The following is a 15,756-nucleotide window of genomic DNA, read 5'->3' as shown; positions in this document are numbered from 1 at the left end:
GGCGACGGAGGACAAAGAGAAGACGCGTTTCCTGAACGCTCGGCTCCTTCAGTCTTCCCCATCAGGGATGATTGCAGGTATGAAGAAGGCAGACCAAACACCGTTAAGCACGTCTGGGATCCCAGAAGTATGCAGAGACCCTGCAATGTTTCTGTGTTCTGTCTGAATTCCTATCTTCTAAGCGCCAATGCTTTGGCCACTTGATGCAAAGAGCCAACTCGTTGGAAGAGACCCTGATGCTGAGAAAAATTAAAGGCAGGAGGAGAAGAGGGTGGCGGAGGATGAGATGGTTAGATAGTATCAACTACTCAATGGACATGAATTTGAACAAACTCTGGGAGGACAGAGGAGCCTGGAACGCTACAGTCCGTGGGGTTGCAGAGAATTGGACATAACTTAGTGACTGAAGAACGCAACACAAAGCTAGATGAATTATTATCACAGGAAGATGAGAGCATTGGGAAGAGGGCTGAGAAAGGTACAATTCAAAGATTGTAGAAACGAGGAGTGTTGTAAACTACACAGCTTTCTTTCCTTTTTAAAAAGGAAAGAAAGTCTTTGCCAACAACAGATTGGAGGCAGCATAGTATTATGAAAACAAGGATTCTGCAATCAAATAGCTTAAATCCTAGCTTTGCCATTTATTAAGTTTGTGACCCTGAGCAATGATCTTACTTCTCTCTGGGCTTTAGCTTCCTCTCCTGTAAGATGAAGGATATAAGGATCCTACCTTATAGGATAATTGGGAGAAAATGAGAAAAACTGTACCAAGCACTTAACATATTAAAGTAAACAGTAAAATGTTCAAGAAATTAATTCTTCTTCCTCTAGTGAACGTGACATGGATCCCAGTCAAGATTCTAGAATAAGTCAAAAATGCCTGCAGTCTCTGGGAGGACTCATTGTGGCTTCGCTGAGAATAAGCAACATGAGACTCATGTCTTCCTTACACAGGTTAACTCTATATCTGGGAAGGCAAAGTTAAGTGTGTCTAGATTACGATGTCGGTCGACACAACCTTTCTGGTTCCTGCACTCCCCATTGCCACGCCCGACCTAAGCCCATTTGTATCTCTGATTGTATGTGGGCAATAAAAATTCCTGTGGGGGGAAAAACTTACTTGGCATTCATGAAATAGAGGAGATTCTCACTTATTTAGTGAACTTGAGTGGGGGTGGCGGGTTAGGAGGAGTGCCACAGGAGAAAGTAACTGAAACCAAAGTCTAAGGAATGGCAGTGCGGCTGCTGAGAAATAACTCACCCTACAGGAAGAGACAATAAGCTAGATTTACCTACAGAGACTGGATGGTGTGAGGGAAAAATCAAGGCCTGGGCAAAGAACGGTGAGTATCACTTGAGCCTGTTTTGATCCAAACCTGACAGCATGTGGAAGCATTGGGAGGAAAGGGTGAGGTGCCCACAGAAGAGCTGTTCTGCTCAGGTGAGGTGCCAGGTAAGTTAACAGTGATATGTAGCAAGATACACAGAAAGTAACCCAAGTGGTGCTCAATATTTTCGTCTGTGTAACCCCTAAATCAGTGGACATGAACTCAGGCAAACTCCGGGAGATAGTGAGGAACATGGAGGCCTGGTGTGTTGCACGGGGCTGCAAAGTTGGACACGACTTAGCGACTGAACAACCACCCCTCTAAATGAATTCCGAAACACGATGTATTCCCTCATATATTTTTAGGCTAACATCTAAAATTTTTCATTATAAATAGGTGCAAAGAATGTATTGATAATACCTTACTTATTGCACATTTTAAAACAAAGTTAAAATAAATCTGTTCAGGAGCATCTACGTAAAATACCAATTCAATATCCATTATCACTATTTTAAAAAATAAATGGACAAATTGGAAAATTTTATAGTATTCCTTTTTCTCCTTATGCTATTTCCTTTCCACATTTTCCATAATCATTATGCCCTAATGTAATATATCATGATATAATTCTCCACCTCAAAAATAAACATATATAAATATAAATTAATCTTTTATTTCCTGTGATAGGATATCTTAAGTCTTAAAAAATTATTCTGGCTTGATTTATCATCACAATTATTAGTATAAAATTAATCAAAATTACATGTACATTATAACCTCTATATAAAAAGAAAATTTTATTGGAAAGGTATGAGATGGACAGGACTTAAATAAAACTAGTTCATAAATTCATGGACAATTACTTATTGCTAGAATGAGAAGAGTCTGGCATTTAACTTTATTCCTATTTCTCTCTTTTCTTCTTTTTGGGTGAGTACTAAGATTTTTTGATAAAAAGATGGTAATGGAAGGATTTGTTGTACCACTGCCCCATAATTCTCTGAAGACCTTCCAGTCATATGACAAAGATCTATAATAATCCTACTATGAAAAGTTATTTTAAAAGAAGCAATTTGGATGAAAGCAAAAAATGATGAACTACAAAACATGCAAATATATTTGCTATCCCCATGTTCCCCACAGTGGTACTAAGATTTTGAATTATAATAGCGTTCGGGAACTTGAGGATTTACATTCCAGGCCACTAATCAGGAAACCGTGAGGTTGATTGTGGAGAGGAAGGAACAGAGAAACTGCTTGAGAAGCTCTGGTCTCAGGCAGATAAATATGAAGCAACAGGCTCTATGGAAGCTTAGATCTGTGAACTGGTTCCCTTAAAACCATCCGTGTGCCCAGCAGTCCTCAGGCACTGTGGTCAGCGTGCACTCGGGTATGTGTGATTCAGCTGAAAGCCTGCTCTCAACTCCATTTTCAATATGGTAAAAGCTAACATTTATTAAGTCCTTACTATGTGCCAGTTGTGCTGAACTCTGCATATGTGCTGTCGCCTGCTGATTCTTACAGGAACTCTTTCGCTAATAAGAAAACGAGACAGTAAAGTTTCTTGCTCACAGTTCCACAGCTAGTTAAGAGGCGGCACTTCCATCTGAACACACTGTCAAGCTTCATAACTAAACTAGACTAACATATGCATTTGGGACAGGCCTAGCTGAGGGGGCCTGTGAGGCACTGGTTGTTACTGCCCAGCTCAGTGCTCTAACCATAGAGAGGTCTTTCGTCAACATTTTTAAGTGATTAAAAAGTACACTGAAGTGTGGTTGAGAAATAGAACCGGAAGAGACAAAAACAAATGAGCATCTCCTGAATCCCGACAGGTAAGGGCAAAGGGTTAATGTTAATACAACGAAATTTAATTTTGACAACTATGTGACAACCATGTAACAAAATTCATTCCATGCTCATTTAGTTATTTGTGTCAAGAAACCCACAGCACCAATGAAGAATGGAAAGAGATGGCTGAGCAGTTAGTTGCATGAGTGAAAGATACTGGGATTTCAGCTGACAGAAAATTCAGTATCTTATTTAAGAATAAGGTAGGACACACCTCGACCATGAAATTTTGCTGCATTCAGGAGGAGTTACTAACTCTTTGCTTGTTTTTGCTCGCCAGACCAGAGTCAATTCTGCATATTACACTGAGAAACTGAACAGTGAGTAACTCTAAAGCTGATCCTATATAAGGAGTAGTTGAAGTTATTTTGAACTATTATTTTCATTGGGTAAAAACTATAGTGTATGAGGAGTGAAGTAATACAAAAAGATTTCTTCACATAGTAAAGGGCGACCATATTAAAAAGGGATTCAATTTGTTCTCTATGATCCAAAAAAGTACAAAGGAAGAGAGATCTGGAAGAAAAACTTTCTAAGGATAAGGTGAGGTCATTACTACAAAAGGAACAGGTGGGCTTGGGAGGTAATGAGCCCCTTATTGCTAGAGGTGAAGCAAACAGAAAATAGGATGCCGTGTATGTGACTGTCTGCATGTGTGCATTTGTGTGTGTGCCTAAGTTTCTACCAATCCTGAGAGTTTCTTACTGATTTGAATAATTTTCTAAAATAGTTGAGGCTTAAATTTGTTAATAAACAGTTCTCTCTGAAGCAGTTTTCAAAAACAGTAGAAAGACTACCTGGGGCAAAACTATTATACAAGATTTTGAAGAGATTAGGCTTATAACCCAAAGCCATCAATATGTTCATAAACTATTACTAATCCTCTGACTCCTTTGCTGGAGGAGTAACTCCACTGAGATCTTACAAGGGCTTAACATTTCTAAGTTATCTTGGGGAGTTATAAAGGTTATTACTCGTCATTTTGAAGTCTTTCTAGTCCATTTTATAATGTACAAATAAGTGTGACAGCATTATTTTTTTTTACAGGTTTGACAATTTAAAAACAGATGATTTAAAACTTTTTTAAAAAGTAAAATAATCTGTAATTTCAATTGACACAATCATATAGCCTGAAGTAAGAGCTAAGCTTCCTCCAATACATTTGTTCCCAGAACACACAGCAACATGCAGACCAGGCACACTTCTCCTTGAGGGGTCAATGTTTTTCCTGTGGCCCCTCCCTTCTTAATTTCATAGGCCTCAAATTAGATATTACCTTGCACTGAAAATCAGATCCTTCATATTTCATACACCCTGAAGCTAATGTGGTTTCTCCCTGGTCGTCTTCTTCTATGATGGCAAAGCAATGCCCATTAGTTCTAAAAGAAAAAAAGCCAAAAAGACAAAAGATCAACTTCAGATTGGAAGGTACTAATTAAATCTCAGTTTGAATGTGACCAGTTAATGATGGCTTTTAGTTTTGAATAAGAATTACATTCAGAGTGATTTACTGGCAAATCCACATGCATTTTAAGGCAAATAAAAGTTGTTATATTTGAACTAAAATCTACAGGTCAAATAAAAATCCAGTGTCAGGCAGTAAAGGATTTCTTTTAAACAAGTCCCCCCAAATATGAAATACTATTTAACTTTTCTTTGCTAATCACAGTCAGGTGATCACAGAAAAACTATAAAACTTTATAAAGTAGATAATCTTTAGTGCTTACAAATATACTTAAAAATAACTTCGTCTCTTTTCATCCATAAGATTTTCTGTATTCCCATACTATACACAATATTATGAATAAAAAAACCTTCTCGGTGAACCATAAAAATAGATTCGATGACAAAGAAAAGTATATTTGGGAAGATCTGACTAACAGAGATTCTGAGGCACTTTTTATTTAATGTGATAAGGAAAAAAGGAGAACTTTTGAATAGCTGAATTTTCAAGAAATGTATATAGATGTATTTGTATTAAATTAAATGTTACTTAGGTATTAGTATGCCAGATTTTCTCCTAATACATTCAGGCTTTAATGAGCAGAAGAAATATCTAAAAGGTTATTTTGTGTTCCTCCTTACTATTCACATCGGTAAGTGTACTGTTACAGTTAAAAGAATCTCGTAGAATTGTTCATTTTCTGAAATGAGAAAATGTTAAGTGTGACAGGATGAAATTCTGTTAAAACTGATCACTAAGTTTTACTCTGGGTTACCCAAGCCTCTAACAAATAGCTCACATGGACCAAGTATGAACTACAGACAAGAAGTCTGGCAGGAAGTCACTTGGTAATATAATAGGGAACACCTCCTAACACAGACCAACCAGTCTGTTACAGTAAAGTCAACCACTATGAGAACAAACAACAAATCTAAGACACGGTGAACTATCATACAATTTCAAGATTTCATATGTATACTTTTTGACTATATATCTGTTCACATTCAAAGAGCATAAAAGTATTAGGAAAGTACAAAACAAGTTACTGATTACTCTATCTTAGTAACAGGAAAATAACTGACTGATGGAGTCCTTCAGGGTGGTTTTTTTTTTTTGACTAGTAAGACAATTAATTCTTCATTGTCCCCTAGGAATATGGAATAGAATTAGATGATCATATATAAATATTAAATAGTTAACATAAAATTAAGTAGAAAAATTAAAGTGGTTACATAAAGCAGATTTAGACTGGGGGTTCACTTATAAGAAAATAAAATTATTTAACTATCACAATGTCATTCTTGTAGACCTGCAAAATATTTCAACAATTTAGAATTACAAGGTTTATGTGAATTTTCAATAATTCACGTTTCTTTTTAATAATCTCTAAGTTATCTACAATGAGCATCAAGAACTTTCCGATAAAAAGATCACTAAATAAACCTAAAATGACAGACAAATACCAGATTCCTTTTACCTCTTTTAAAAGCTATATTACAATGTTACTCTAAGAAAATAACCATCAATCACTTAATAAATGTTCCTATATAAAGAACAAGAAGCTTCTGGCTCTTTGGAGAGATACCATATAAAGTTAGAGAAAAAAATTTAGACAAAGTAAATGATTCTTAAAATAGCACTAAATGCAACCCTATTCTTATAACTTTAAGAAGCATAAAATACTTACATGCATGTGTTATTAATCGCATCATCTGGGCAGTGTCCTGAGCAATAGCACTTTAAAAAAGGCAAGGTGTCCTCTGGTGCTAAGGTTACTCCATTTTCTGACTTTTTCGGATCGGAGTCTGATTTCATCCCAGTACCATGGAGCACGCTGTCTAGGTTCTGCCCTGCATTCAAATGTGACACTGTAAATGAACCATTTCTGAAAATCTAATTCTTTTATTCCAATTTTTCAGTTAGGAGAAGTTTCTATGCTTTCTTAATTGCATTAATTGTAGTTGTGTGCTTTTAATTAAAAATAAACCTTATTTATATGATTACATTTATTAACAGCCTAAAACGCACAGAAAAACTATCTCAGCTCTCATGGGATATATGGAGATGACTACGTCACAATTTTTGCAATAGTGAAAGACAAGAGTGGCACAAGGTAGAAAATGGTCATAACTTGTAAGAAAGGTACAAAGTGGAAAGCAATTTCAGAACAGTGAGATTATTTCCAATCATTAAAAAATTCACAAATTATGGTTCCTTTTAAAGACACTTTGGTTCAAAACTTGTGACCAGCTTACAAAAAGTTAAGTCCTTTATTTGTATGTACCTCTATGTGAAAGTGAAGTTACTAAGCATTTGGCTCTGGATTTTAATTGCTTAAGTAAGGGAATTGTGAGAGTTTGGGGACTAATCATATTATCTGGTGACTTTTATTCTCAAGGTCATTGGTTCAAACCCAGACTGTGCTGCCCGAAACTGAAGGTTGCTTGTAGGGCAGTAGTTAGAGCACAGACACAGAACTGTGTTCTCGCATTAGAGTATCGTAGCCGCAAATGACACTTACTGGCATATTGGCACTGATTCTTTCAGACTGAAAGCAGAAGGGAACTCAAGCAACGTTTTAGTAATTCCTCCCTCTGAAAAGTGAAATCAGCTAGGCTACCCCTTGTGGGGGCAGATCTCCAGAGAATAAAATGTAGAGCCAAACAGGTATAAAATATTAAGAGAATTATGTACGTGTCTCATTATAAATGTTAAATGAGTGATTCAAGGCATAATGTGAACTTGACTTAAAATTTAGCTATTCTGGTGAGAACTACTGAAAAAAGAAAAAATAACGTACACACCCATGAATAACCAGAAAAGAATGTGCTGCTAAATAAACTTTAGTGATTCCATGCCTTAAATTTTAATAATCCTCACTTAATCCTTTAAACCGCTACAAAACATAGACTTCATTTATGTTTCAAAAGAAAAAAAAGGGTGTGTGTGGGGTGGGGCGGGGGGAAGAGTTTCAAGAAGGGAAGAGATACACTGGGCATGAAACAGGAAACCTGGAGTCTGGTCTACGACACCTCTGCACCATTGACTGAGCTGGGTGATTACAGACAACCCATGTCACTTCAGGCGTCATTTCAGTAAGACCACAGGACTACAGCACACCTGAGGTCTCTTAACCAGCTCTACAATCCTATTACAGTTATAGCAGGAAGCATCGATGCAACTATGGAGACCAAATGGCAAATAGTATGTGCACATAGCTGGTTTTTTCAAAAATCTAGAGATACACAGAAAAAGCAGTATAGTATGGCAGAAATAATACTGAAATAACAGTGAGAAGTCAAAGGTTCAAGTCTTGAATATGTCAACTGATAAGTTACTCTCTCAACTTCAGGCTTTTATCTATAAAAAATGATGATAATAATTTCCAATTAAGAGATTATATATAGATCAAATGAATGCATAATAAAGGGCTTAAATATAAAAGTGAATAAATGAAGATAGTACTAAGAACAAAAAAATTATACCAAAAGATCACCAATACCTGGAAAATTCAGTTACATGATGGTTAATACATATAACTTTCTGCAACACTGAATTTAAGAGCTAAAAATACTTTAATTGCAATAATTTGCATCTGGGGTTTATATTATCTCAAATATTTAATTAACAAAACAGTAACTAATTAGAGCCTACTACGTGCAGGCAAGTTACTGAATGCTGGAAACTGATCTGGTTCTTGAGAAACCTGGAAGAAGGCAAAGATGTATGTGTGTGGAGAGGATAAGCACATAAATACAGTTCAGAGTGCGATATAACACAAAGGTGCTATGTAGACGAAGGCGCTAGTAACATAGACTCATTCTAGGGTGTCAAGAGCAAAGACACCTGAGCTACACCTTGAAGTTGCAAAACTTCACCACGGACAGGTGCTGGTACCAAGTACAGCCTCTCCGCACCCTCCCCGGGTGACAGCACCTCTTCCCAGGGCTTAAATACCCCTTGGTTGATGGTTTCTAGCTTTATCCCTTCAGCCTTGACTTGCTTAAGTATCTCAAAACAAACCCATCTAAAACGGAATGCTTGACTTTTCTCCTCAAACCTGGTCCTCCTCAGGCTCAACCTTCAAAATGTATCCCACTTTTTCTCACTTTGGTCCAACTCCACTGCCATTTCCTGGGTGCATTATGTCACTTCCAAAATAAAAGAATCTCGACATTTACCTCCCAACTTCTGCATGTGCCCATCCAGTCCATCTCCTACATAGCAGCCAGAGTTACCCTATAAACCTAAATCTGATCTCACCACTCATCTGCTTAAAACGGCTGAATGGCTTCATATACACTCAGAATACAGTTCAACTTCCTTCACCGTGCCTACCGACACCCCACAGGATGTGGACCCTGTGGACGTCTCCATCATCAACTCACAGCACTTCCTGTCTATCACACCCAGACATAAAGACCTGTGTCAGTTCCTAGAACATGCCAATTTCTTTCTACCCACAGGTCCTGTGTTTACAAAACATAAAATTTTAAGTCAGGGGGTGGGCTGAAGCTACAGGTTATATATGTAACACCACTCTAGCAATCTTTAGTAATTGCTAAGAAATAATTTTTGCACATTGGTTTTACTTCTTTTCAGTAAGAGCAAATATTTTAATCTTATTATTTGAAGGCAAATAATAGTTATCAAAGACTAACCTTCTTTGAAAGGAAATGTAACAAATTTTGCTCTTCCTCAGAGAAATATAGTGCTAAGACTTTTGATTTAAATTTGTTAACTAAAATCCAATTTATTTCATCTAATAAAAGCTTATTGGGACTTCCCTGGCAGTCTAGTAGTGAAGATTCCAAGCTTCCACTGCAGGGTAAGCAGGTCTGATCCCTGGTTGGGAGACTAAGGTATCACATGCCACATGGCATGGTCAAAAAAAAAAAAAAAAAAAAGCTTATTATGTAACAACTTAAGATGGGGAATAAGAATTTTGTATCATACTGTGGAGATTTAAAAAATTTAATACCAAATAGTGATTACCTGGGAGTAAGGTAGCAAATGCTATACTAATGTTACTATTAATTTAACTCATCTTAAAACTATGACAGCTTTGATTGGTACTGATCAACAAGGCATGTAATAACAGAATTAAAATAAAGACGTTTTATTAAATAATGTAATGTTTCACACAAAAAAGCAGCTTTTCCAAGAGCACTCTCGTATTCAGGCATGGAAAAATAAGGGAGCTAAACCCAAGACAAAATACAAAAGAAGCTAAGATTTCATGATAACATTCATTCTTTAAAATGGAAATTTAAAGGTTTATGCTGTTAATCATAATTCTTATCAGCAGATATCATCACTGTGAACAAAACATGAAGAAAAAATCTTTAAAGACAAACTTAAGAGAACAAAGATGTTCAGTACGTTCTATAAAACCATTTTGTCAAACAGCACTTTCTTTAGTTGAAAATACTGTCCTAATTAAACCACAGGAAAAAGCTCATGTGGAAATATCTAGCCCACTCGATCCCAAGAATCATCACAATAACTTCCTGTCTGGGAGTTCTATGCTGTAAATGCACAGTGTAGAATTACAATACTGGTCATAAACAAAACTTTCGAGTACTCAATTTTAATATTTGGCACATAGACATAATATGTATGTTTTTAAACTCTTTTAACAACAATGCTTTTTAAAAAAACCTGCTTATTCCTTATTGTAATTTAAAGGAGAGGAGTTTTAAAACCAAGTCCTGAGTATCTATTATCCTATGTGTCAGGCACTAGGTCAGCTACTTTACTTTATATTTTACCTCATTTAATCCTCCTAAAACCTGATGTTGCATATCATAATGCCTATGTTACAGATAACAGAACAGGTTCAAAGAGGCTGAGATTTTATAGAGACTTGGAAATGTTTTTGTCATAGTAAAGTTCAAAAATTACTTAGCATGTGTCTATCCTTTGCCTCTATACTTTTAAAAGCTATTGGCATACTGGGCCTAACTGTTCAAAATGGGACATGAGTTGAAAGAACAGTCCTAATAATGAGTCTTTTTTTTATATACAGAAATAAATGACTAACAAAAGAGATAAGATTGCTTAAATGAATTTACCTTGAACATGAGAAATGACGAACAGATAGGCTCCCAATAACCTGATGTAAATGTATAGCTGAGTCATTGTTCAATTTTAACGTTTCCTGTACAGTGTTACCTTTAAAAACTGGTCTTGTATGGTCACTAATTTAAAAGACTTTTATTCAATCAGATTTTCTTGTAAAAAGTCTCAATCAGGTAACAATGACTCCAACTTCCACTGCTTTCTTCCTGACTCCTGAAAGATAAAAATATTAAAAAGGAAATGAATATAACTGAATTCTAGAAGATTTCTAACAAACTAAGAGAGGAAAACAAATGCCCAAACATATCTTTAAACAATAGAGTACATTTTCAAAGATTAAAGCTATCTTTGTTAAAATAAAAAAAAAAAGGCACTATAATTCAAAAGCTTAAATAATTTAGTAATAGGTTGCCACTTCTCCTGACCTTAAATCAACCTTAGGTAAAAAAAGATAAGAACACTAATAATCTCAATAGTCTTTTCTAGTTGCTCTAAATAAAACACGTTTAACACCATTAAGAAAATTTCTAAATATATTAAGAATAAAGCAGGAAGAATTGAATTTAAAACACTAAACAATTAATAATCTCTCAATCTTAGTAGATGTGATAAAACACTTTGAGTCTTCTAATAACTTATTCTATAGATAGAAGAGAAAGTCTATCTAGAAAAACATTTAAATATGCAGTGTGTTTCATCATTAAAGGAAAAACAATACACATATACCTTAAATAAAATTATTTCCATAAAATATTTCAAATCTGACTTCATTAGGAGAAAACTGAGCTTTTAATATGGATGACATGAAACATAACCTCTCCAATTAAGGTTTGACAATTATCAAATAGTTAAACAGTTAACAGAAAAAAAGGCTAGTGTGTATAAAAATGAATATGATTCTATTTCTCCTTCATTCTACTGGCCCAGGCAACTGATTTTATTGACTTAAACCTGAACTATTCCTAAGTGAAAATGGTTTTATTTGTAAAATAATTACCCTGGCATGAACTCTCCCATAAATAAATCAAGATTTCTATTTTAGCTAATAATTTTTCACTCTAACTAGCTCTCCAAAGGCACTTTGAGAATCGAGGAAATAAGGTTTAGAGTGAGATGTCATTTATATTTTGCATTTTATATATATGGTTTATTCTAAAATCTCTGCAATTTCTCACTTCTCTACTATGACATTTAACTGCTTTTCATCGACACAATGCTGAGAAAGTAAGATGTAAAGTCTAAAATTATTACAGAATAGCATCTATAATGATGACTTTAACAGTATTTTTAAGAAAACTCACTTCTTCAAATTATGGGATTGTGATTCTAGGGATACCTCTTCCATGATTCAGATTCAAAGGAATTTTCCAGTATATTTCCAACCCTGATCTCTTCCTTATTCTATATGTCTATTAAATACTCGGCTAGGATTGCATTCCATCTGCCCAAATCAAACTTACTAACTTTTCTTCCCATTCCTCTAGACATGCCTTCTTCTCTTCCTCCTCCATCTGCTATCACAGAGGATGGCGGTGCCATCTCTCCAGTCACCCATGCCCAAAACCCTGGCATCATTCCTGCCTCTCTTATTAGTAGCTCTCACTCTCTCCCTATACCTTCACACATTTATTAATTTACTCACTTATTCACCAACAGTGTTTTCTGAGTATGTATTACACATTAATGCAAGGGGCTACAAATAAAAATATGACAGATTCTGCTTCAAGGACCTCAGAGTCTTGCCCAGAAAAACTGACTGACGTGACTGACTCCATCTTTCTGTGTCACTGCTTCTTCATGTTTATTTACTGAATATGTGGTCTTGTCTCATTAGAAGTACAGCAAGGCATTCTGCAGTCAGTGAGACCCTAGGCATCTGTACACGTACAGTCCCTTTCAAAGCAAAGGGATCATGTGTGATTCCTTCCACACAAACATCTGCAACTCTACCACTCTTGGCACTGCCTTAAAAAAGTAACCTCACCTCTCTGGATGAGTTACCTCATTTGTAAAACTGGAATTGTATTCTGAGAATATTTATTCTGAGAACTAAATGAGGTAATACCTAACATATATTCACCTCTAAGTAGCAGAACTATTATGAATGCTTTGAATATATTAATTTACAGAACCAGTACAACCATCTTACAAGATAGGCTTGTTATTTTCAATAATAATTTTACAGATGAGGAAACTAAGGCACGTGGAGTTTAAGGAATTTATCAAAGATGACACAGTTGGTAAGAGGTAGGGCCATCATTCTAATCAACAATATCTAATGTGGGTGTCCATGTGTTAAATGCTACCCTAAGTTGCCGTCCTGGATATTTTATGTACATTACTTCATAAAGTATTTAGAAAAGCCTGCTACAGAGTAGGTGCTTAAAAAAAGTTTCTTCTCAAACATGTTTATGGCATACTTGCAAACCCTGCACAGGGAGTGGCAGGTGCCACCGTGACGATCCCAGCTGCGAGGCATTTTTATACTAAAAACTCTCCCACAACTTACATGGAGAACAGCGTTAGCTAAGAGAGGGCTGAGGGTAAAACAGCTTCAAGAGCTTCATTGTAATCTAACAAAGAGAGCTCCTAATCTTTAAAAGAAAAATGTTAGGTTTTAGCTGACTACAAGCTCAAAAAGCATCAGTGCTTAAGACCAACTGCTAAGAAAAGATAATCTAATCAAGCGCTGATAGAGGAACGCTGCCACAGTAAAAGGAGTAACCATCTCACTTTATTCCACCTGGTCAGGACTCTTAAATACTTTAGAAAATGACAAGAATGCAAAGGACAGAGAAATGACTACACTTGAGATACAATGGAAAGGACCAGCGACCTTTGCTCACAGAATATCAAAGGAATAAAGTATGAATGCACCTCTGTCAAGGACATGACAGGAATGATGGAAACAAGACTAGACCAATTAAATGATTCATCAGATTCCTTCCAACTCTTAAGTCCTGAGTGAACAGCGTTCTTGCCAATGAATATTAATTTACTTCCCAAACGTTTATTAAGAGCCTGTTATATACACGATCCTGTATATAACAGTAATATAGTGACAGAGCAAAACAGATGGAAACTTCATGGAGCTCACAATCAATAAGACAATTAAAACATCAAACAAGACAATACAAATGACACATAATCACAATTTGAGGAAAGTGCAAAGAAAGAAAAGTGCCAGGTCCTAGAGGATAGACAGGTCAAGGGAAGCAATGTTGAAAAGTGACATTTCAGGTGTGATCTGATGAATAAAAGAATTATTTACTCAGGTAAAGCAACAAGGCTGGGGAGAGGGGATTGGAGGCAGCAGAACAGCCTGCACAAAGATTATTGAGGCCAAGAAGAACAATGATTCTGAAATGTTGGGAAAGAGGGGTAATATGGTCAACGCTGAGGCTGAAGAGGCAGAAAAGTCAAGGACCAGGTCAGGCAAGACCATGTGTGAATCTGGGACTGAAACGTAAGGGGGATGGGAACGTAGTTATCTGGTTTCCATGCAATGGACTGGAGAGAACAAGAGGAGAATCAAACAGGCCACTAAGAAGATACTGTAGCAGTTTAGGAGAGGGACAATGGTGGTTAGGGTTATGGCAGGAGTGCTACCGTGGACGGATTCAAGACACACTTCACAACAGACTCAGGAGGCCTTGGTAATGGATTAGACATGGGGGTAAGGGAGAGTTAGGAGTCAAAAAAAAAAACAAACACCCCACGTTTCTGGCACAAGCAATTACTGAAATGGGGGCAAACGGACTTTGAAAGGAGTGGGAAGGAGGGATCAATGGTTCACTGTAGACATTTGAAACTACTCAAAGGGAATGTCTAATGGGCATCTGGTTCTGAAACCTAAAGGAAACTTCTGAGACGGAAGATATAAATCTGTTGTGTCAACAACATAGAGATATTTAAAGCTATGGTCCTGTATGAGACAGCCTTCTAAGAATGGAAAGAGAAAACAGTGCCAGAACACCAATGTTCATTCAAAAACTGTATTAATAAAAGCATTAACATCACATATATTTATTTGGCATTCACCAATAAAATAAATTCATGATCCAGGCTCTGTCATGTACAGTATTAATGTAGTGTGTATTCCCACAGCTGGGATATAAACTACTATTCATAAGTGTTATTTTTCAGTTAAAAAAACCCCACTAATCTACCAAAAGACAACCATGGTGATCCACAAACGCTCTGACACTGTCTTCAAAAGATGAAGCCTAATTCCCTCTCTTGAATTCCCAGTGGGCTTAAAGACTCATTTCTAGCAAACTAAAATACAATGGAAACAACAGATTTTGTCTTCTGAAACTAGATCATAAAAGGCATTTCAGATTCCTCCCTACTCACTCTTGGAATACTCTGAGGGAAGAAGCTAGCTGCCATGTAGTAAGGACACCCACACAGCCTTATGGAGAGGTCCCTGTGGCAAAGAACTGGGGCCTCAATGGCACCCCACTCCAGTCCTCTTGCCTGGAAAATCCCATGAACGGAGGAGCCTGGTGGGCTGCAGTCCGTGGGGTCGCCAAGAGTCGGACTCACTTTCACTTTTCACTTGCATGCATTGGAGAAGGAAATGGCAACCCACTCCAGTGTTCTTGCCTGGAGAATCCCAGGGACGGGGGAGCCTGGTGGGCTGCCGTCTATGGGGTCGCACAGGGTCGGACACGACTGAAGCGACTTAGCACGCAAGCAAGCCAACAACTATGTGAGTGAGCCACCTTGGCGGTGGATCGGTCAGTGCCAGGGAAGCTTTCCAGTAACTGCAGCTTCACAGATATCTTAACTACAATTTATGAGACCTTAAACTAGAGCCATCCAAGTAAGCCTTTGGTAGACTCCTAATGGTTAGAAAATGTATGAAATGATGATAAATGTTGGATGTTTTAAGCTACTAAGATTTTTGGTAATTTGCTGGGCAGCAGTAGATAACATTCATTGCTATAATACAGTCATTCTGAGAAATTTGTTGAAATAATAAAAGCCTGATCACTGTAAGTTATTGCACAGTCAACCAAAAGGCACACGTCTGAAAAGCGTAGTTGA

At 36.7% G+C, this 15,756-nt stretch overlaps 1 protein-coding gene across 3 annotated transcripts in view; it reads right to left on the bottom strand.

The window, feature by feature from the left end:
• BMPR1A (bone morphogenetic protein receptor type 1A) overlaps nucleotides 1-15,756 on the bottom strand; it is a 144,011-nt gene that overhangs the window by 21,272 nt on the left and 106,983 nt on the right. For all 3 annotated transcript variants that reach the window (XM_025284878.3, XM_044942389.2, XM_025284877.3), the window contains exons 3-5: nucleotides 10,698-10,917; nucleotides 6,311-6,473; nucleotides 4,456-4,558 (exon numbers count right to left, since the gene is read on the bottom strand). In XM_025284878.3, the coding sequence (XP_025140663.1) occupies nucleotides 4,456-4,558; nucleotides 6,311-6,473; nucleotides 10,698-10,764 (333 nt within the window). In that variant the 5' untranslated portion in view covers nucleotides 10,765-10,917. The remainder of the gene's footprint in view (nucleotides 1-4,455; nucleotides 4,559-6,310; nucleotides 6,474-10,697; nucleotides 10,918-15,756) is intronic.

This window comes from Bubalus bubalis, chromosome 4 (genome assembly GCF_019923935.1).
Source record: "Bubalus bubalis isolate 160015118507 breed Murrah chromosome 4, NDDB_SH_1, whole genome shotgun sequence".
Classification (NCBI taxonomy): domain Eukaryota; kingdom Metazoa; phylum Chordata; class Mammalia; order Artiodactyla; family Bovidae; genus Bubalus; species Bubalus bubalis.
The sequence above is the reverse complement of the archived record's forward strand: the minus strand, read 5'-3'. Positions and strand labels throughout refer to the sequence as shown.